Source organism: Hemicordylus capensis, chromosome 3 (genome assembly GCF_027244095.1).
Source record: "Hemicordylus capensis ecotype Gifberg chromosome 3, rHemCap1.1.pri, whole genome shotgun sequence".
Lineage (NCBI taxonomy): Eukaryota > Metazoa > Chordata > Lepidosauria > Squamata > Cordylidae > Hemicordylus > Hemicordylus capensis.
The window spans coordinates 76,057,489-76,072,148 of record NC_069659.1 but is presented as its reverse complement, the minus strand read 5'-3'; the positions used below and the strand labels follow the sequence as shown (position 1 = coordinate 76,072,148).

General features: G+C 41.2%; 1 protein-coding gene and 1 long non-coding RNA gene across 3 annotated transcripts in view; both read left to right on the top strand.

The window, feature by feature from the left end:
• Window positions 1–14,660, top strand: part of LOC128352232 (uncharacterized) — a 91,655-nt gene that overhangs the window by 37,615 nt on the left and 39,380 nt on the right. The gene's annotated exons all lie outside the window — the stretch shown is intronic.
• LOC128352231 (uncharacterized) lies at window positions 1,302–12,907 on the top strand. Of its 2 annotated transcripts, XM_053312628.1 has the most exons (3): window positions 1,302–5,942; window positions 6,647–6,770; window positions 12,482–12,907. In XM_053312628.1, exon 1 carries the CDS (start codon window positions 1,371–1,373, stop codon window positions 3,375–3,377), a length of 2,007 nt encoding a protein of 668 aa, XP_053168603.1. In that variant the 5' UTR covers window positions 1,302–1,370; the 3' UTR covers window positions 3,378–5,942; window positions 6,647–6,770; window positions 12,482–12,907. The 2 variants fall into 2 exon arrangements, with proteins under 2 accessions (XP_053168603.1, XP_053168602.1); XM_053312627.1 differs by lacking the exon at window positions 12,482–12,907 and having other exon boundaries at window positions 6,647–7,825.

Below are 14,660 nucleotides of genomic sequence, written 5' to 3'. Positions count from 1 at the left end.
AATTTATACAACCCCACTGCAGCTGCACATGTTTCCAGCCAAAGTAGGAGTTATGCTCTTTGCCCTACTTGACTGGAAACCTAGGAAAAGGTATGAAGAATGCCAAAGATTTACCTGTGTTGAGGACATCACAAGAATGTTGTTTGCAAAAAGAAAAAAAGAAGGAAGTCAAAGAAATTGGGAAACTGTTACTTCGTAAGACTTGGTAAATTATTGTTGGTTGTGTGAACATAGTTTCATTGTCTCCAAAATATTGTTGCATGATATCTTGAGTTCAAGACATCATAAATATGCATTCAAACAGTAATGTTAATTTTTAATAACAGTTTGTTCCCAATTAATACTATTGTCCCTTATTTCTGATTGTGCATGTAGGTGGGATACATAATATAGATTAAAGCAAAAAAAAAAAAAAATTAGGGCTGTGAAACAAGTAAATTATAAATATCTGTTCCAGTCTGATACTAGTTAATTTGCACTGTACATTAAATCAAGCCAATGGACATTGGGATGTGGTGGGGAGGCTTACCTGAATTTAAGAAGTCTTCCTTTTGTCATCTAATTAGAAATCAGCTGTCTTCCCATCAGCCACAGAAGTAACACTTTAAAATGCTGCCTTTCACCCCTCTGAAATTGTCCCGCAATGCCCCAGGAATGGAAGCAATGTCATGACAGTGTATTATGGGTGGTGGTGGCCATTGCCTAAAATTACATGCTGCAGCCTCTTTCTTACTAGTAATGCTGTGCTGTTGCTTCCTTTCCTGGCATAATAAGGGATGATTCCATTGAAAAAATGTATATTTTAAAGTCCTGCTACTGCCAATTTCTAAAGAAGCCTGCTTCTTGATTCACCCAACACCTTAGAGTTGGATAATATACAATATTGTATTGTATCAAATTGTATCTTTTGATCAGACTAATATTAATTGCTCATATGGCCTGCATCACATCATTTCTGATTATTGGTCTGATACAATGATTATTGGTCTGATACAATACAACCCTAACAAAAATACCTCACGATGATGGAAATGAGTAAATTTTCATGATCCATAATGAAGGTTAATACACAGCTTTACTAAATACCCTTGTTGAAACTTCATATTTTCAATTTTTCTGACAATTTGAAAAAAATATTTTAAAACCCATCTTTTTACTCAGGCTTTTTCAGCTTCTTAATAATGTATAGGTTTTTAATTCTATGATTGATTTTTTAATTGTTAGTTTTTAATTGTTTTTATGTGTGTGATTTTATCTGTTTTATCATTGTGAACCACCCAGAGACATGAGTGTGGGGTGGTATAAAAGAGTAAATAAAATAATAATAATAATAATAATAATAATAATAATAATAATTATTATTATTATTAATGGGTAGTGCCCCAGTGAGGCACTACCTTGGCATGGTTGTGGGGCTTGTGTACTCTGATGAAGGTGAGAGCTATGCCAGAGGTCCAACCATACTGGACAGGTCTCACCAGAGGAGCCAGACAAAGAGTGCCTCTCCCATCAACAATATGGTGAGACATAACTTTAATAAATCTATACCGGATCGGTCGTCGCCCGGGTCAACAAGGACCGCGCCAGATGCTATAGTCCCTGGACATCTGGTGGCAAGTGGGCAACAGGACTCAGGATCTTCAGTTGAGCAACCAGGGCTGGAGACAGCAAAGTTACTGGAAGAAACGTCACTTAACCGAAAAAAATATACGAAAAATGCCAACAAGGAAATAATGATCTGCTATTACAAGTCTAGTCCAACTAGAAGAGGTTATTTAAAAAGAATGTACCAAATTTGGAAAGAGAAGCATCCAGACACAGAAATAACAGAACAAAGGCTAGCAGACCAGAGAAGATTCATAATAAGAAATAAAGTATTCACAGGAGTTGAGCTGGAAGAACTGGAAAGAGCAACACAGGCTCAAGATATGGAAGAAGAATTACCACCAACTGAAGCAGTTGCTCAGGCGCAGGTGGAGGAGGTGTTGGAAATCGAGGATGCCACTGTTGCTGAACTGTTTCAAAATCAAAGCGAGGCCTCCCCTTTGCCTTCACCTCAAAAACCCAAATGCTGTTTAACAGAAAAGCAACAAGAACTAAAGCAAAAAATAACTGAGCACATGAACCAAACAACCACCAGGGTTCGACTTCCCGCTCTAAAAACAGTTGCCAAAAAACAACTTGCTCAGGCATTAAAAGATGTCAATGCTGCACTTGCAGAAATAACAACCAATAATTTGCAAGAAACAAAGCAACTAATGTACAGTGCAGCAACAATAACAACACAAGAGCTCGGATATAAGATCAGTGGACCTGTCAAAAAAGAAAGCAGTACATCACCTACATGGAAGATTAGATTAGAAAATAAAATCTCCAGGCTTAGATCAGATGCTAGTAAATTGAAATATATGAAAGACAAGAAGCTGAAGAATGAAAACACCAAACATTATCTGATCAAAAAATACCACCTAGATTCAAGGAAAATTAGAGAAGTCCTGGAAATAATAAAGCAGCAAATAACAGCAGTGTCAAAGAAGATTAGCAGATATGAAGCCAGAATTACACAACACAGGCAGAATCTCCAATTCCAGTCAAATCAGAGATGTTTCTACCAAAGCATAGAAGGAGAAACTGCAAGAAACCTAGAAACACCAAATAAAGAAGAAACAGTGCGATTCTGGCGGGAATTATGGGACAATCCAATAGATTATAATAAAAAAGCAGGGTGGATGAAAGAGGTCAAAAAATGCAACCAACAAATGCAAGATCTAATAATAACACCAGAATTAATAAGTGAAAGAGCAAAGAAAATTAAAAATTGGACTGCGCCAGGCGACGATGAACTGCATGGCTTTTGGCTTAAACACCTAACAAGCCTTCATAAACAACTATCAAAACAGTTCAATCACATTATGAAAGGCGGTGATATTGAACAATGGCTAACAACTGGGAAAACTCATCTCATCATGAAAGACCCAGCAAAAGGTGCAGTTCCAAGTAATTATAGACCGATAACCTGCCTGCCAACCATGTTCAAATTATTAACTGGAATAATAGCAGATGAAGTGATGCAACACTTATTAACTAACAAACAGCTTCCAGTTGAACAGAAAGGAAATTGCCCGAACACCAGAGGCACAAAAGACCAGCTGCTGATTGACAAAATGATTTTAGAAAACTGCAAGAGAAGAAAAAGCAATCTAAGTGTTGCATGGATTGAGTACAAGAAAGCCTTCGATTCATTGCCTCACACATGGATACTAAAATGTTTAGAAACAACTGGTGTCAGCAAAAACATTCAGATATTTATAAAAAAAAGCAATGAGCATGTGGAGTACACAGTTAACAATCAATGGCGAAGCACTTGGACAGGTTAGCGTTAGAAGGGGCATTTTCCAAGGGGACTCACTATCCCCTCTGTTGTTTGTAATCGCCATGACCCCACTTTCACAAATACTAAACAAAACAGGCCTCGGATACCAAACATCTAAAACATCAAGTCAAATCAACCATCTGCTGTACATGGACGATCTGAAGTTGTATGGAAAGTCTCAGTCAGAAATCGAATCACTGCTAAACACTGTCCGTATATTCAGTAGCGATATAGCAATGGAGTTTGGACTAGGCAAGTGTGCTGCATTAATAATGAAAAGAGGAAAAGTAACAAAAACAGAAGGAATAGAACTGCCCAATGGAAGCAAGATCAAGAACCTGGAAGAGAAAGAACCTTACAAATACTTGGGCATTCTCCAGGCTGATAACACTGCACACACTGAAGTTAAAAGAAAAATTGGAAGTGAATACATCAGGAGAGTCAGAAAAATCCTCAAGTCCAAACTCAATGGCGGGAACACCATACAAGCCATAAACACTTGGGCTATACCTGTTATCAGATACACTGCAGGAATAATAGACTGGACCCAGGCAGAGCTAGAGACGCTAGATCGTAAGACCAGGAAAATCATGACCATCAATCATGCTGTGCACCCCCGCAGTGATGTAGATAGGCTCTACCTCCCTCACAGCTCAGGTGGAAGAGGAATGCTGCAAGTCCATCAAACAGAAGAGGAGGAGAAAAGAGGCCTTGAAGAATATATCAAGGACAGTGAAGAAGATGCACTTCAAATGGTCAAGAACGAGAAACTATTCAACACCAATGAAACAAAGCAGGCCTACAAGAAAGAACAAGTCAAGAACCGAGCAGAAAAATGGAGAAATAAGCCCCTGCATGGTCAATATTTGCACAATATAAGTGGAAAATCAGACATCACCAAGACCTGGCAATGGCTTAAGAAAGGCAACCTGAAGAAAGAAACAGAGGGTTTAATACTGGCTGCACAAGAACAGGCACTAAGAACAAATGCAATAAGAGCAAAAGTCGAAAAATCCACAAAAAACAGCAAGTGCCGCCTTTGTCAAGAAGCAGATGAAACCGTGGACCACCTAATCAGCTGCTGTAAAAAGATCGCACAGACTGACTACAAACAAAGGCATGACAAAGTATCAGGGATGATACACTGGAACATCTGCAAAAAATACAAGCTACCTGTAGCCAAACATTGGTGGGACTATAAAATTGAAAAAGTTTTAGAAAATGAAGATATAAAAATATTTTGGGACTTAAGACTACAAACAGACAAACATCTGCCACACAATACACCAGATATAACTGTAGTTGAGAAGAAAGAAAAACAAGTCAAAATAATCGACATAGCAATGCCAGGGGATAGCAGAATAGAAGAAAAAGAAATAGAAAAAATCACCAAATGCAAAGATCTACAAATTGAAACTGAAAGGCTGTGGCAGAAAAAGACCCAAATAATCCCAGTGGTAATTGGCGCCCTGGGTGCAGTTCCAAAAGACCTTGAAGAGCACCTCAACACCACGGGGGCCACAGAAATCACCATCAGCCAATTACAAAAAGCAGCTTTACTGGGAACAGCCTATATTCTGCGACGATATCTATAACAATCCTCTCTAATAAAACGCTTGGTGTCCGTCCGTGCCTCCCTCGGCCGTTCTGCACATGCGCGGAGCGCATGCGCAGGACAGCCGAGGCAGAAACGGAGACAGGCAGCAGGCGGACATGTTTCTGACTCTGCCCGGCCACGGGGAGGACAGATGCGGCTCCGGCAGCCGCTTGGAGGCAAAGACAGCGGCGGGACCAGACCACCCGCGGGCGGTAGATAAAGATGGCTGCGACAGCCGCTTGGAGGCAGAGACGGCTGCGAGGGGACCGGGAGGGCAGCGGGAGGGAGCAACGGAAAACAGCCACAAATACGTAAAAAGCGGCGGACACAGAACGGAGAAGGGACCCAGCAGCAGGGACCAGGCGGTTAAAAAGCACACACTGAAAACCCAGCGGAAGGAAGAGGAGGAGGAGGAGAGCGAACAGCTGGAAGGAGCAGCCGCACCTCTACAAGTTCCGCGGCTCCTCCGCGGTGGAGCTGCTTGAGAGAGGGATGGCATGGTCGGAAGCAGAGCTGAAGGGAACCACAGACCTGGAGAATGGAGCAGGGAAAGGCGGCGGCAGCATGCGCGCCGCAAACGATATAACCAACGGCCACCACGAGACCAACAGTACGCAGGAGCAGCCGCTCAGAAGCTCTTTCTCCACAGCGCCTTCTCAGTCGGGGGAAAAGGCGGGAGAAAAAGCCCACTGCGAAAAGCCCTGTGTCCTCCACAAAGAGAAAATCCTTCTTCTCCCTCAAGCACGAAGCACACTCTAGAGCCAGAGAAGAGAGAACTCCCTGGCCAGGAAAGGAAATCGCTGGCTGCGCTCGCCCAGCCGAGCCGCGAGTGAGGGAAAAAGCACAAAACAGCCAAACACGACTGCTGGCCATTCTAATTCGATCTAACCCAGCTACATAAACGAGCCTGGCTCCAGGCACTTAGGCTAGGTGGCAGGGATAAGAGTTGATAAAGCTCTTCACAAAATTGAGGTGAGAATAAAAAAAAACTTGAGAAAAAAATAGAAAAGAAAATCCGGGTGGGGGGGGAGGAATCCAAACACATATATTTGAGAGAAAGGAGGGGGGGAATTAACACATACTGTATTTGAAAAACACAGAAGACATCCTTGCTAAAAAAAAATAAAGGAGTGTTTACTACATTAAAATAAACAGTTTTATATCAACTCTCAGTACAGCAGTAGGGCAGACTATGACTGTAAGCTGCACGCTTTAGAGAGAGACTTTTATGACTTTAAATATATCAGAGGAAATAATTAGCACACTTTGTGGCAGCCAGTGATGGAATTTATTCATTTGGAAGACATTGGTTGCCTATCATCAAAACTACATCATGTCCTTCCTTTTCTGTTAAACTTCAACTGGGGGCAGTAAGAATTCACTAAACGGAAATGAAGAGGTTTTTTGACAGTGCTCCCATGCAATGATTTAATGCTGCTAAAAGACAGCAGCCCCAAGAAGAGGGGGGGGAAAGGAAGGAAAGGAAAGAGAGGGGGAGGGAGAGAAAAGAAAGGAATGAAAAAGAGAGAGAGAGAAAAGGAAGGAAAGGAGGGCAAGAGAGAGGGAGAAGGAAGAAGGGGGGGGAGGTACTAGCGCCCGTTATTTTAACAGGCTTAAAAATACTAGTAATAATAATAATAATAATAATAATGTTTTCTTATTGTGCTTGCCTGAAGAAACCACAAACAACAAGACAAGCATTTTGCAGAGGTTAAAATATGCTAGAAAAAAGAAAAAAGAAAAATCAAATACTACGGACAATGCATGATAAGTAGCAATTCTGTTCACAGCCCACTAAAGGTAAGGAATCTGGCAAGTAAAATAATTTGTACAAAACTATCTAACTGGATAAACAGTTCCAACAAAGCCAAAATAATCCTTTAAAAAATCATAAGAAACAGACAAAGGCACTCTCACCCCTGGACTTCCAGGCTGAAGTCCCGGGCCTCCACTCCCTTGGGGGGCCCCCTTATCCTCTTTAATCTGTCCCGGGTGGTGTGATCACCACACCTCACCACTGGTCTGCACTGTGCTGAGCAGCCGAGTGTGACCTCTGTTTTAGAGACAAAGGGGGTATGGGGAAAGAAATATGTGGGATGGGAATATGTTAAATTGTGTGTTGAAATGTTTCTGCCAAACCATTTTTGCATCTATACTTGTTTTATATTCTTACATCTTGTGAGTTCAGTTGCTGTGTGTGCCCTCAAGAACCCACGTGTTAAAAATACTGGAAGTGTCACTGTGTGTGTGTGTGTGTGTGTGTGTGTGTGTAGGGGAATGAAGTTTAACTTGCAGAGGGTGGAATGGGGGCCTCCAAAGGCCTTTAGGACCAGGCTCCAAAATTACCTAGGTGCACCTATGGAAACATATAGGCTTTCCAAAATCACAGTACTTTGTTAGACATGCGGGAAACTATTTGCTATCTATAGGTAGGCACATTTATGACTTATTTATGAAATCTAAAATTTCAAGGGTACAGTTCTCTCGAATGTTCTTTTCTCAGTTGCCTCAAGAATCAAGATGATGTTTTCTTCTAGCAATAATACTTTTGAATATGTTATCTTGGAGTTTCATATATCCATTTCATCCAATGCTTTGTGATTTGCCATGTGGTTGCTAGCTGCCAAAACAAAGCAGAACTATGTGGGTGACACTGCATTTGAGAAGATGTGAGGCAGCTTCCCTCATGATTAGGCCACTTTCAACTAGCCCAGCACAATACACACACACACACACACACCTCCATAAAAATGGAAACAGCTGCATTACATACTCATAATATGTTTCTATAGATTCTGGTGGCTGTCTGAGAAACTTGAAGTCAGTAATTGGCTCTACTTTTAATTTCCTGTGTTTCCCTCAGTCATTTACTGCACATTTCTCTGCTACCAGTTCCTGTCAGTAAAAAGAAAGTGGCAAAGTAGGTCAGTGGTATAACCCTACCAACTCATTTGACCTACTTTCATTCTTTGAAGCAACAGAAAAGCACAGCAGCGTAGCAACAACTGTAGAAAGAAGCATACATATGCTAAGTCATGAGATGATCACAGAGCTTATCATGTTCACTTCTGAAGAGAAATTTTGGGCCCCTAGAAAGCCAGTGGTAATTCTTCCCTATTCCTCTATATCCCCTAGCTGCCAGGCAGTACAGATCCCTTGCCACATTCTTCTGCTTCTAGCCTCTCTCTGTTTTCTCTTACTCCTTCCTGCTCTGATAGCCAGTAGCAATTTTTCCTTCTCAAATTGCTGTTCCCCAAAACATAATCTTGAGACATAACTTTTATTTTCCATGCCTTTTCTGTGGAGGTCCTGAGGAAGGGAAGGTGCTGGAAGTTTCTGGAGACATGGCTGCAGGAATCCTGCTTGTCTGCTCTGACATTTCAGAGACCCCTCTTGATGTGCACTATTCCTACTTTACTACCAATTTCAAGCATAGTTGGGCAGATTTAGTAGAAAGATCATTTCTTTTCCAAACACAGGGATCCATGTAATCAGAGAACTGCTGGGTTTGAGGCCACCAGTATGTGGATAATCCAGATACGAAGGTCTTGTGAGGGAGAATGTGACCCATTTCTTGTGATGCTTGTGTGAAGATATGGGAATAAAGCCTTCTTAAGTCTGGTTCCCACTTGATCCAGGCAGGGTAAGCAGGCAGAATATCCCTCCCATCCACCCTTTGGTCACTGTGGTTTTGGCTAGTTGCACTTTATGAGGGCCAGGAAAGATTTTTTTTTTTTTGCTTGATTGAGTGGCCTGCAGCAGGAATGTATGGCTTCCCTGGGGTTTCATTTGGAGTTTCCTGTGTACCAACTCTCGCTTTCATTTAGGGCATAATTTGGCCTGTTTTTTTAAAATTGTAAGAACTTTTACAGGTGGGTCACTGTGGTACAGAAAGAACCACAGGACTAGCAATGTGGGACCAGGATTCTTCCCGCATCAGAATTTGAAAGATAATGGGTCATCAAGGGCTGATAGCCATCAAATGGGACTCCAGTCTGTAGTAGAGAGGGCCATGCACAGCAGCACTGGGGATTGCACTGCTCCCATCTGATGGGGGATTGGGCTACCCCATCAGATGGGAGCATTGCATTGCATTGCTCTGCATTGCTTTGAAATAATAATTGTGTCTGATTTGATCAGTTACATTGTGCATAATAATTATTTTTAATGGAAAATTGCCAATATTGTTACCATTCAAAATGATATTTTCCATATTCAGGGGCATAGCAAGGTTGGAGCTGGCCCAGGGACAAGATTTAAAAATGCCTCCCCTCACTGAAGCTCAGCTCATGAAGTAAAGAAATCTTAAATGAGGCTGAATAGCGGTAACAAAAAGCATAGATATAGATATAGATATAGATCTCCATATTGTCTCCAATGTTGTTTAATATCTACATGAAACCGCTGGGAGAGATCATCAGGAGATTTGGTGCAGGGTGCTACCAGTATGCTAATGACACCCAAATCTATTTCTCCATGTCAGCATCATTGGGAGAGGGCATAACCTCCCTAAATGCCTGCCTGGAGTAGGTGATGGGCTGGATGAGAGATAAGAAACTGAGACTGAATCCAGCTAAGATGGAGGTACTCATTGTTCGGGGTCGGAACTCAAGAGATGATTTTGATCTGCCAGTTCTGGATGAGGTCACACTTCCCCCGAAGGAACAGGTACTCAGTCTAGGGGTCCTTCTGGATCTGAGCCTCTCCCTGGTGTCCCAGGTTTAGGCGGTGGCCAGAAGTGCCTTCTATCAGCTTCGGCTGATACGCCAGCTGCGTCTGTTTCTTGAGGTGAACGACCTCAAAACAGTGGTACATCTTCTGGTAACCTCCAGACTGGATTACTGTAATGCGCTTTATGTGGGGCTGCCCTTGTATGTAGTCCAGAAACTACAGCTGGTCCAGAATACGGCAGCCAGGCTGGTCTCTGGGTCATCTCGGAGAGACCATATAACTCCTGTATTGAAGGAGCTACACTGGCTGCCAATATGTTTCCGGGCAAAATACAAGGTGCTGGTTATAACCTATAAACCCCTAAACAGTTTGGGCCCTAAGGGAATGCCTTCTTTGGCATGAACCCCACTTCCCACTGAGATCTGCTGGAGAGGTCCATCTGCAACTGCCACCGGCTCGTCTGGTGGCCACTCAGGGACGGCCTTCTCTGCTGCTGCCCCGAGGCTTTGGAACGTGCTCCCTACTGAAATAAGAGCCTCCCCATCTCTGACAGCTTTTAAAAAGTCTTTAAAAACACATCTCTTCACCCAGGCTTTTAATTAATGTTTTAATTGGTTTTAATGCTGCTTTAAAATATTATTTTAAAATTTTAAATTGTTGTAATGTATGTGTTCCCCACCACCATTTTTGTCTTAATGAATGTTTTATTTTGGTTTTATTTTGTAGCAAACCGCCCAGAGACGTAAGTTTGGGGCAGTATAAAAATGTTTTGATAAAATAAAAATAAAATAAAATACAGATACAGATACAGATACAGATATAGAGCACTTATGTGCCACAATAGAACATCATCTTAAATTATTTTTAAAAGGTTTTGTAAATTGTGGACAATGCAAGTTCATTTAATGGTGCTAGAGAAAGACATGCTGTTCTGGTAGCTCCAGGTCTTAACACTCACATCAATTTCAGAGGATGAATACAACTGAAGGAAGCCTGGGCAGGTATGCAGCTGGGTCAGTCAGTCATGTGACTTGCCTCGGAGGGGGCAGTGGGCCCCCAGACAACTCCCTCCCTTTGCACTATTATAGTTACGACTCTGTCCATATTGTATCAGACTGTATCAAACTCCATCTGATGATCACATGGCTCTTTTCATGCTTGTTTCAGCTGTAGATGTTGCAAGACTTGTTTCTCTTGGAATCTGATGTTGTGCCTTATATGGAAAATGCTGAAGGGAAAAGGGGAGTGGCTATGATTGACATCATATGCATCATATGCATCAGTGCCTCCTGAGGCTTGCAGCTGCTCAAAGTATGCTGCAAGTGGTAGCATCTCCCTTCCAATTACAGTGCTTAGGGGAGGGATATAGAATCAGATGTCTGAGGGAAAACTCCACCCTTCTGTGAGTTACTCTTTAGAGGAGGATTGGGAAGGTATTACTTGCTGCAGAGGAAGGAGGAAAGTCTGTTATCTGATTTGATTCTAGTCTTTCTGAGTTCTCTTGGTACTAATTTGTACCTAAATCTCTGGGTACCTAAGAGAGCATCTTCTTCGTTATGAGCCCCACCGCCCATTGAGGTCATCTGAGGAGGTCTGTCTCCAGTTACTGCCAACTCGTTTGGTGACTTCACAGAGATGGGCCTTCTTGGTCGCTGCCCCAAGATTGTGGAATGCTCTCCCTGCTGAGATACGATCCTCCCAATCTCTGGCAATTTTCAAAAAACACTTGAAGACCCTTCTTTTCACCCAAGCTTTCTTAGCTTCCTAAATTGTGGGGGTTTTAATTTCTGGTTTATTTTAAAACTCAAAACCCGATTTCAGGGTTTTTAATCACTGTAATTGTTTAATTGTTGTTTTAAAATGTTTTTAAATTGTTAATTGTTATATTATTTTTTAATTTGTTTTAGCTCTTTACTGTTTTAGTGGTGTGTTTTAATTGTAAACTGCCCTGAGCCATTTTGGAGGGGTGGTATACAAATCAAATCAAATCAAATCAATCAATCAATAATTTGCCTCCTATGTTGGGTCTTAGCTCTTTGATCTGTTTCATTTTAGATCTATTTATTGGCTTCCAGTTTGTTCCCTTACCTATGCCTAATACCATTTTTTGTTTTCTCATTCTTCTAGTCATTATGGATCCTTCCGCTTTAAAGTAAAATTGGAAGTGGGGGACTATCTTTTACTTGTGCGTCTGTGCTGTCTGTCCTGTGTCTGACTGTGACAGTCTGCAATAGTGTGCATTAGAAAAGGCAAGCCCTTAACCATGCAAGCATGATGGTGAAGTGCTGGTGTTTGGGTGCTGCTAAATGTTGTCTGTGCAAAATTGTTGTTCTTCCAAAACCATACTCTCAGTGCCCTGCCTACCTCCACAAGCACCCCACAAGCAAAATTTTGCCTGCCCAACTGCCAGCTGCTGTGTTAGTTCAGATCAATCTCCTCTGTCTTATCCGAGCAAAAGTCTTATTTAAGGAAGTCTTGGATAAACTATCTTATCTAAACAAAGCAGAATTGTGAATGGAGGGGGCTGCCTTCTTCTCAGGCACCTGTATTTTAGGAGACAAAGTCCTCCCAGGGAGGGCTTCAAATGCCTCCATGCATCCAAGTAAAGCAAAGGAGCAAGTATATTCAAAGCAAAAGTGTGGTAGGGAGGGAAGGTTGCCTGCTCTGCTGAAACTCTGGCACTTCTGCAAGAAATAAAGGTGGAACCAAGCCCTAACAAGGGTCCACCAACAATTCTAAGAAAGTTCTACCATGCCTGAAAATTTCATCTCATTTTGACTTGCATTATACTTCTACAGAAATATTTGTGTTTTGCCATAATTTGCTGTTGTCCATTACAGGTATATCCTATGGGACAATGCATCATTCCAATAATGATGAACTGAACATTTCAATCCAGGCTGGTACAAGTATTGGATGGACTATTTGATAACTACTTCTATCAGACAGTCATTTCACCCAGCCTTAGTTTTTATGTTTCTTCAGACTGTAGGCAGAGGTGGCAGGATACTTTTGTATCAAGTTGTTCTAGCCTGTCAATGGATCATTACAGCACATTCCACACTAGTCCTGGTCCTATGCAAAGCTTTGTTGTTGGTTATGCTTACTTAAAATAAAGTTATCAGCATTTTAAATCTATATGCTGTTGTAAGTTTCTCCTTTCACCTTCCTCCACAAGCTTCATGCATAACCATTTAATGGTCTTATGATCCAATTTACATGGCTTAAATATGTCCATCTCCTTCACCAAAATAAATCTTCTGATAGTACTTTGTGCTTCTTCTTTTCCCTGGCATGCTTCAGAGACATCTAAATATTCCAAAACAGCAGTATATGGGGGTCTCATTTTAATGTTGGGTTGATTTCAAAATCAATCAAATGCAAATAGTCACCATATTTGTCATTTTTACTTGCTAAAATCTAGATAGTGGGGAAATGAATGTCTATTTTAAATATGTCAAATAGGCTTACATTTTTTTTAAAAAAAGGATTGAAAGTCTTGGGACAAATTGGAGAAGTCCATTTCACCATATGAAACCCTTCAGGTTTGTTAGCATATTTTCCTGGCTTCATTTTTGTGAAAAAAGATAAATATCAGTAAATACTATAAGTTAGTTGAGTATTACAATGCTTATGATATCTGAACAGCATAGAATAGCAGGCAGCATTGTTAAGACAAAAGCTATGCTCATTTCTGATACTGATATTTTAAACTATGGACATATTGGTGTGGAATTTAGACTTGCATCTGGATTAGTTTTAATTTAAAAGTCAACCAGAACAATTGACTGTAGGAAGCTAACCACAGGGGTTATGCCTTAAACTCTGACAAATGTTTTATTAAAAGCAGTCAGCCTGAATATAATAATTCTGCCTTGTAATTCATAAGAAATGTTTGTGGCTTTGCTAGCTGATCATTTTTATTAAATACAAATATCCTGCATATTTTAATAGCACATTTCATACTGACAGTTTTCTGAAAGTTCTTTAAGAACTCTTGGCTTTCAATTTAAAATCTACAGAATGTTCACCAGCTTGAGTCTTTCAACAAGCTGGAGTTACCACAAATCTTCAAAAGCGTGAATCATCATATCAAGTTCAAGAATGGTCAACACACATTGACTTGGAAACTGCAAGAACTAGAACTTCTTTTCCTGCTTTTGCTTCTCTTTGAGCTTTAGGGCATGCTTCCATTATGGTTTCAATTGTCATGTTTTACCACAACTACACAGGAAAGAAACTGAGATTTTTAAGATTTCTAAAAGGCATATTATTACAACCTTGGGGGCTACCATATGCTACCCAATCTATCTCAGGTTTTTCATTAATTTTCTGTTTCCTGTGAATATATTTTATTAAATGCATCATTATATTATTATATCAGTTTATGAAACTAGGTTGCGTAAACTTCATCACTTTTTGAAACATTTGTTAAGTGTTGAGGTAACAAAGCAAAATATGCTTGTGAGACATCCTGCAACTGTTACCTTAAAATAAGAAAATTGGGGAAATAATATTCCTAGTTACTTTTCCTAGTCACTGAGGTACAGTGGCCTAGTCAATATTTGTGTTGATACAAACAGTTCAAGATTAGGAAGTGGAGGTTTAGCTGATGACAGCTCACTTCTCATGTATATCAAAGATTTGATAAGGGTTAGGAACTGGCTGGTTCTGCCAGGTCAAGCAGCCATACTTGACCCAATTGGCACAAGAGGGAGTTTCCCAACATGTTCACAAGTCCTGGCAAGAACACAGTGAGGCTGTCGACACGAGCAGTGTGGAGAACCATAAGCAGTTTGCAGGGAGAGCAGGCTTGACCCGCTCTCCCCACAGATGATCACCGAACCCTCCCTGGGAGGCTGGATATGCCGCCCACATGATTACTGGCTCCATCATAGAGCCAGTTGGGGATTGGGGGCCTCTTGGCCCCTGGAAGTCCCAGAATGCCCTGTGCAAGTGCACAGGGCATTCTGGGGAGCCCCCCAACATGGAGAGCTTGTTGTAGCCTCCCCGTAGGGG

Bases quoted from the DNA above. Each gene is read 5' to 3' on its own strand.
- LOC128352231 (XM_053312628.1), top strand. From the start codon at position 1,371: ATGGGTAGTGCCCCAGTGAGGCACTACCTTGGCATGGTTGTGGGGCTT.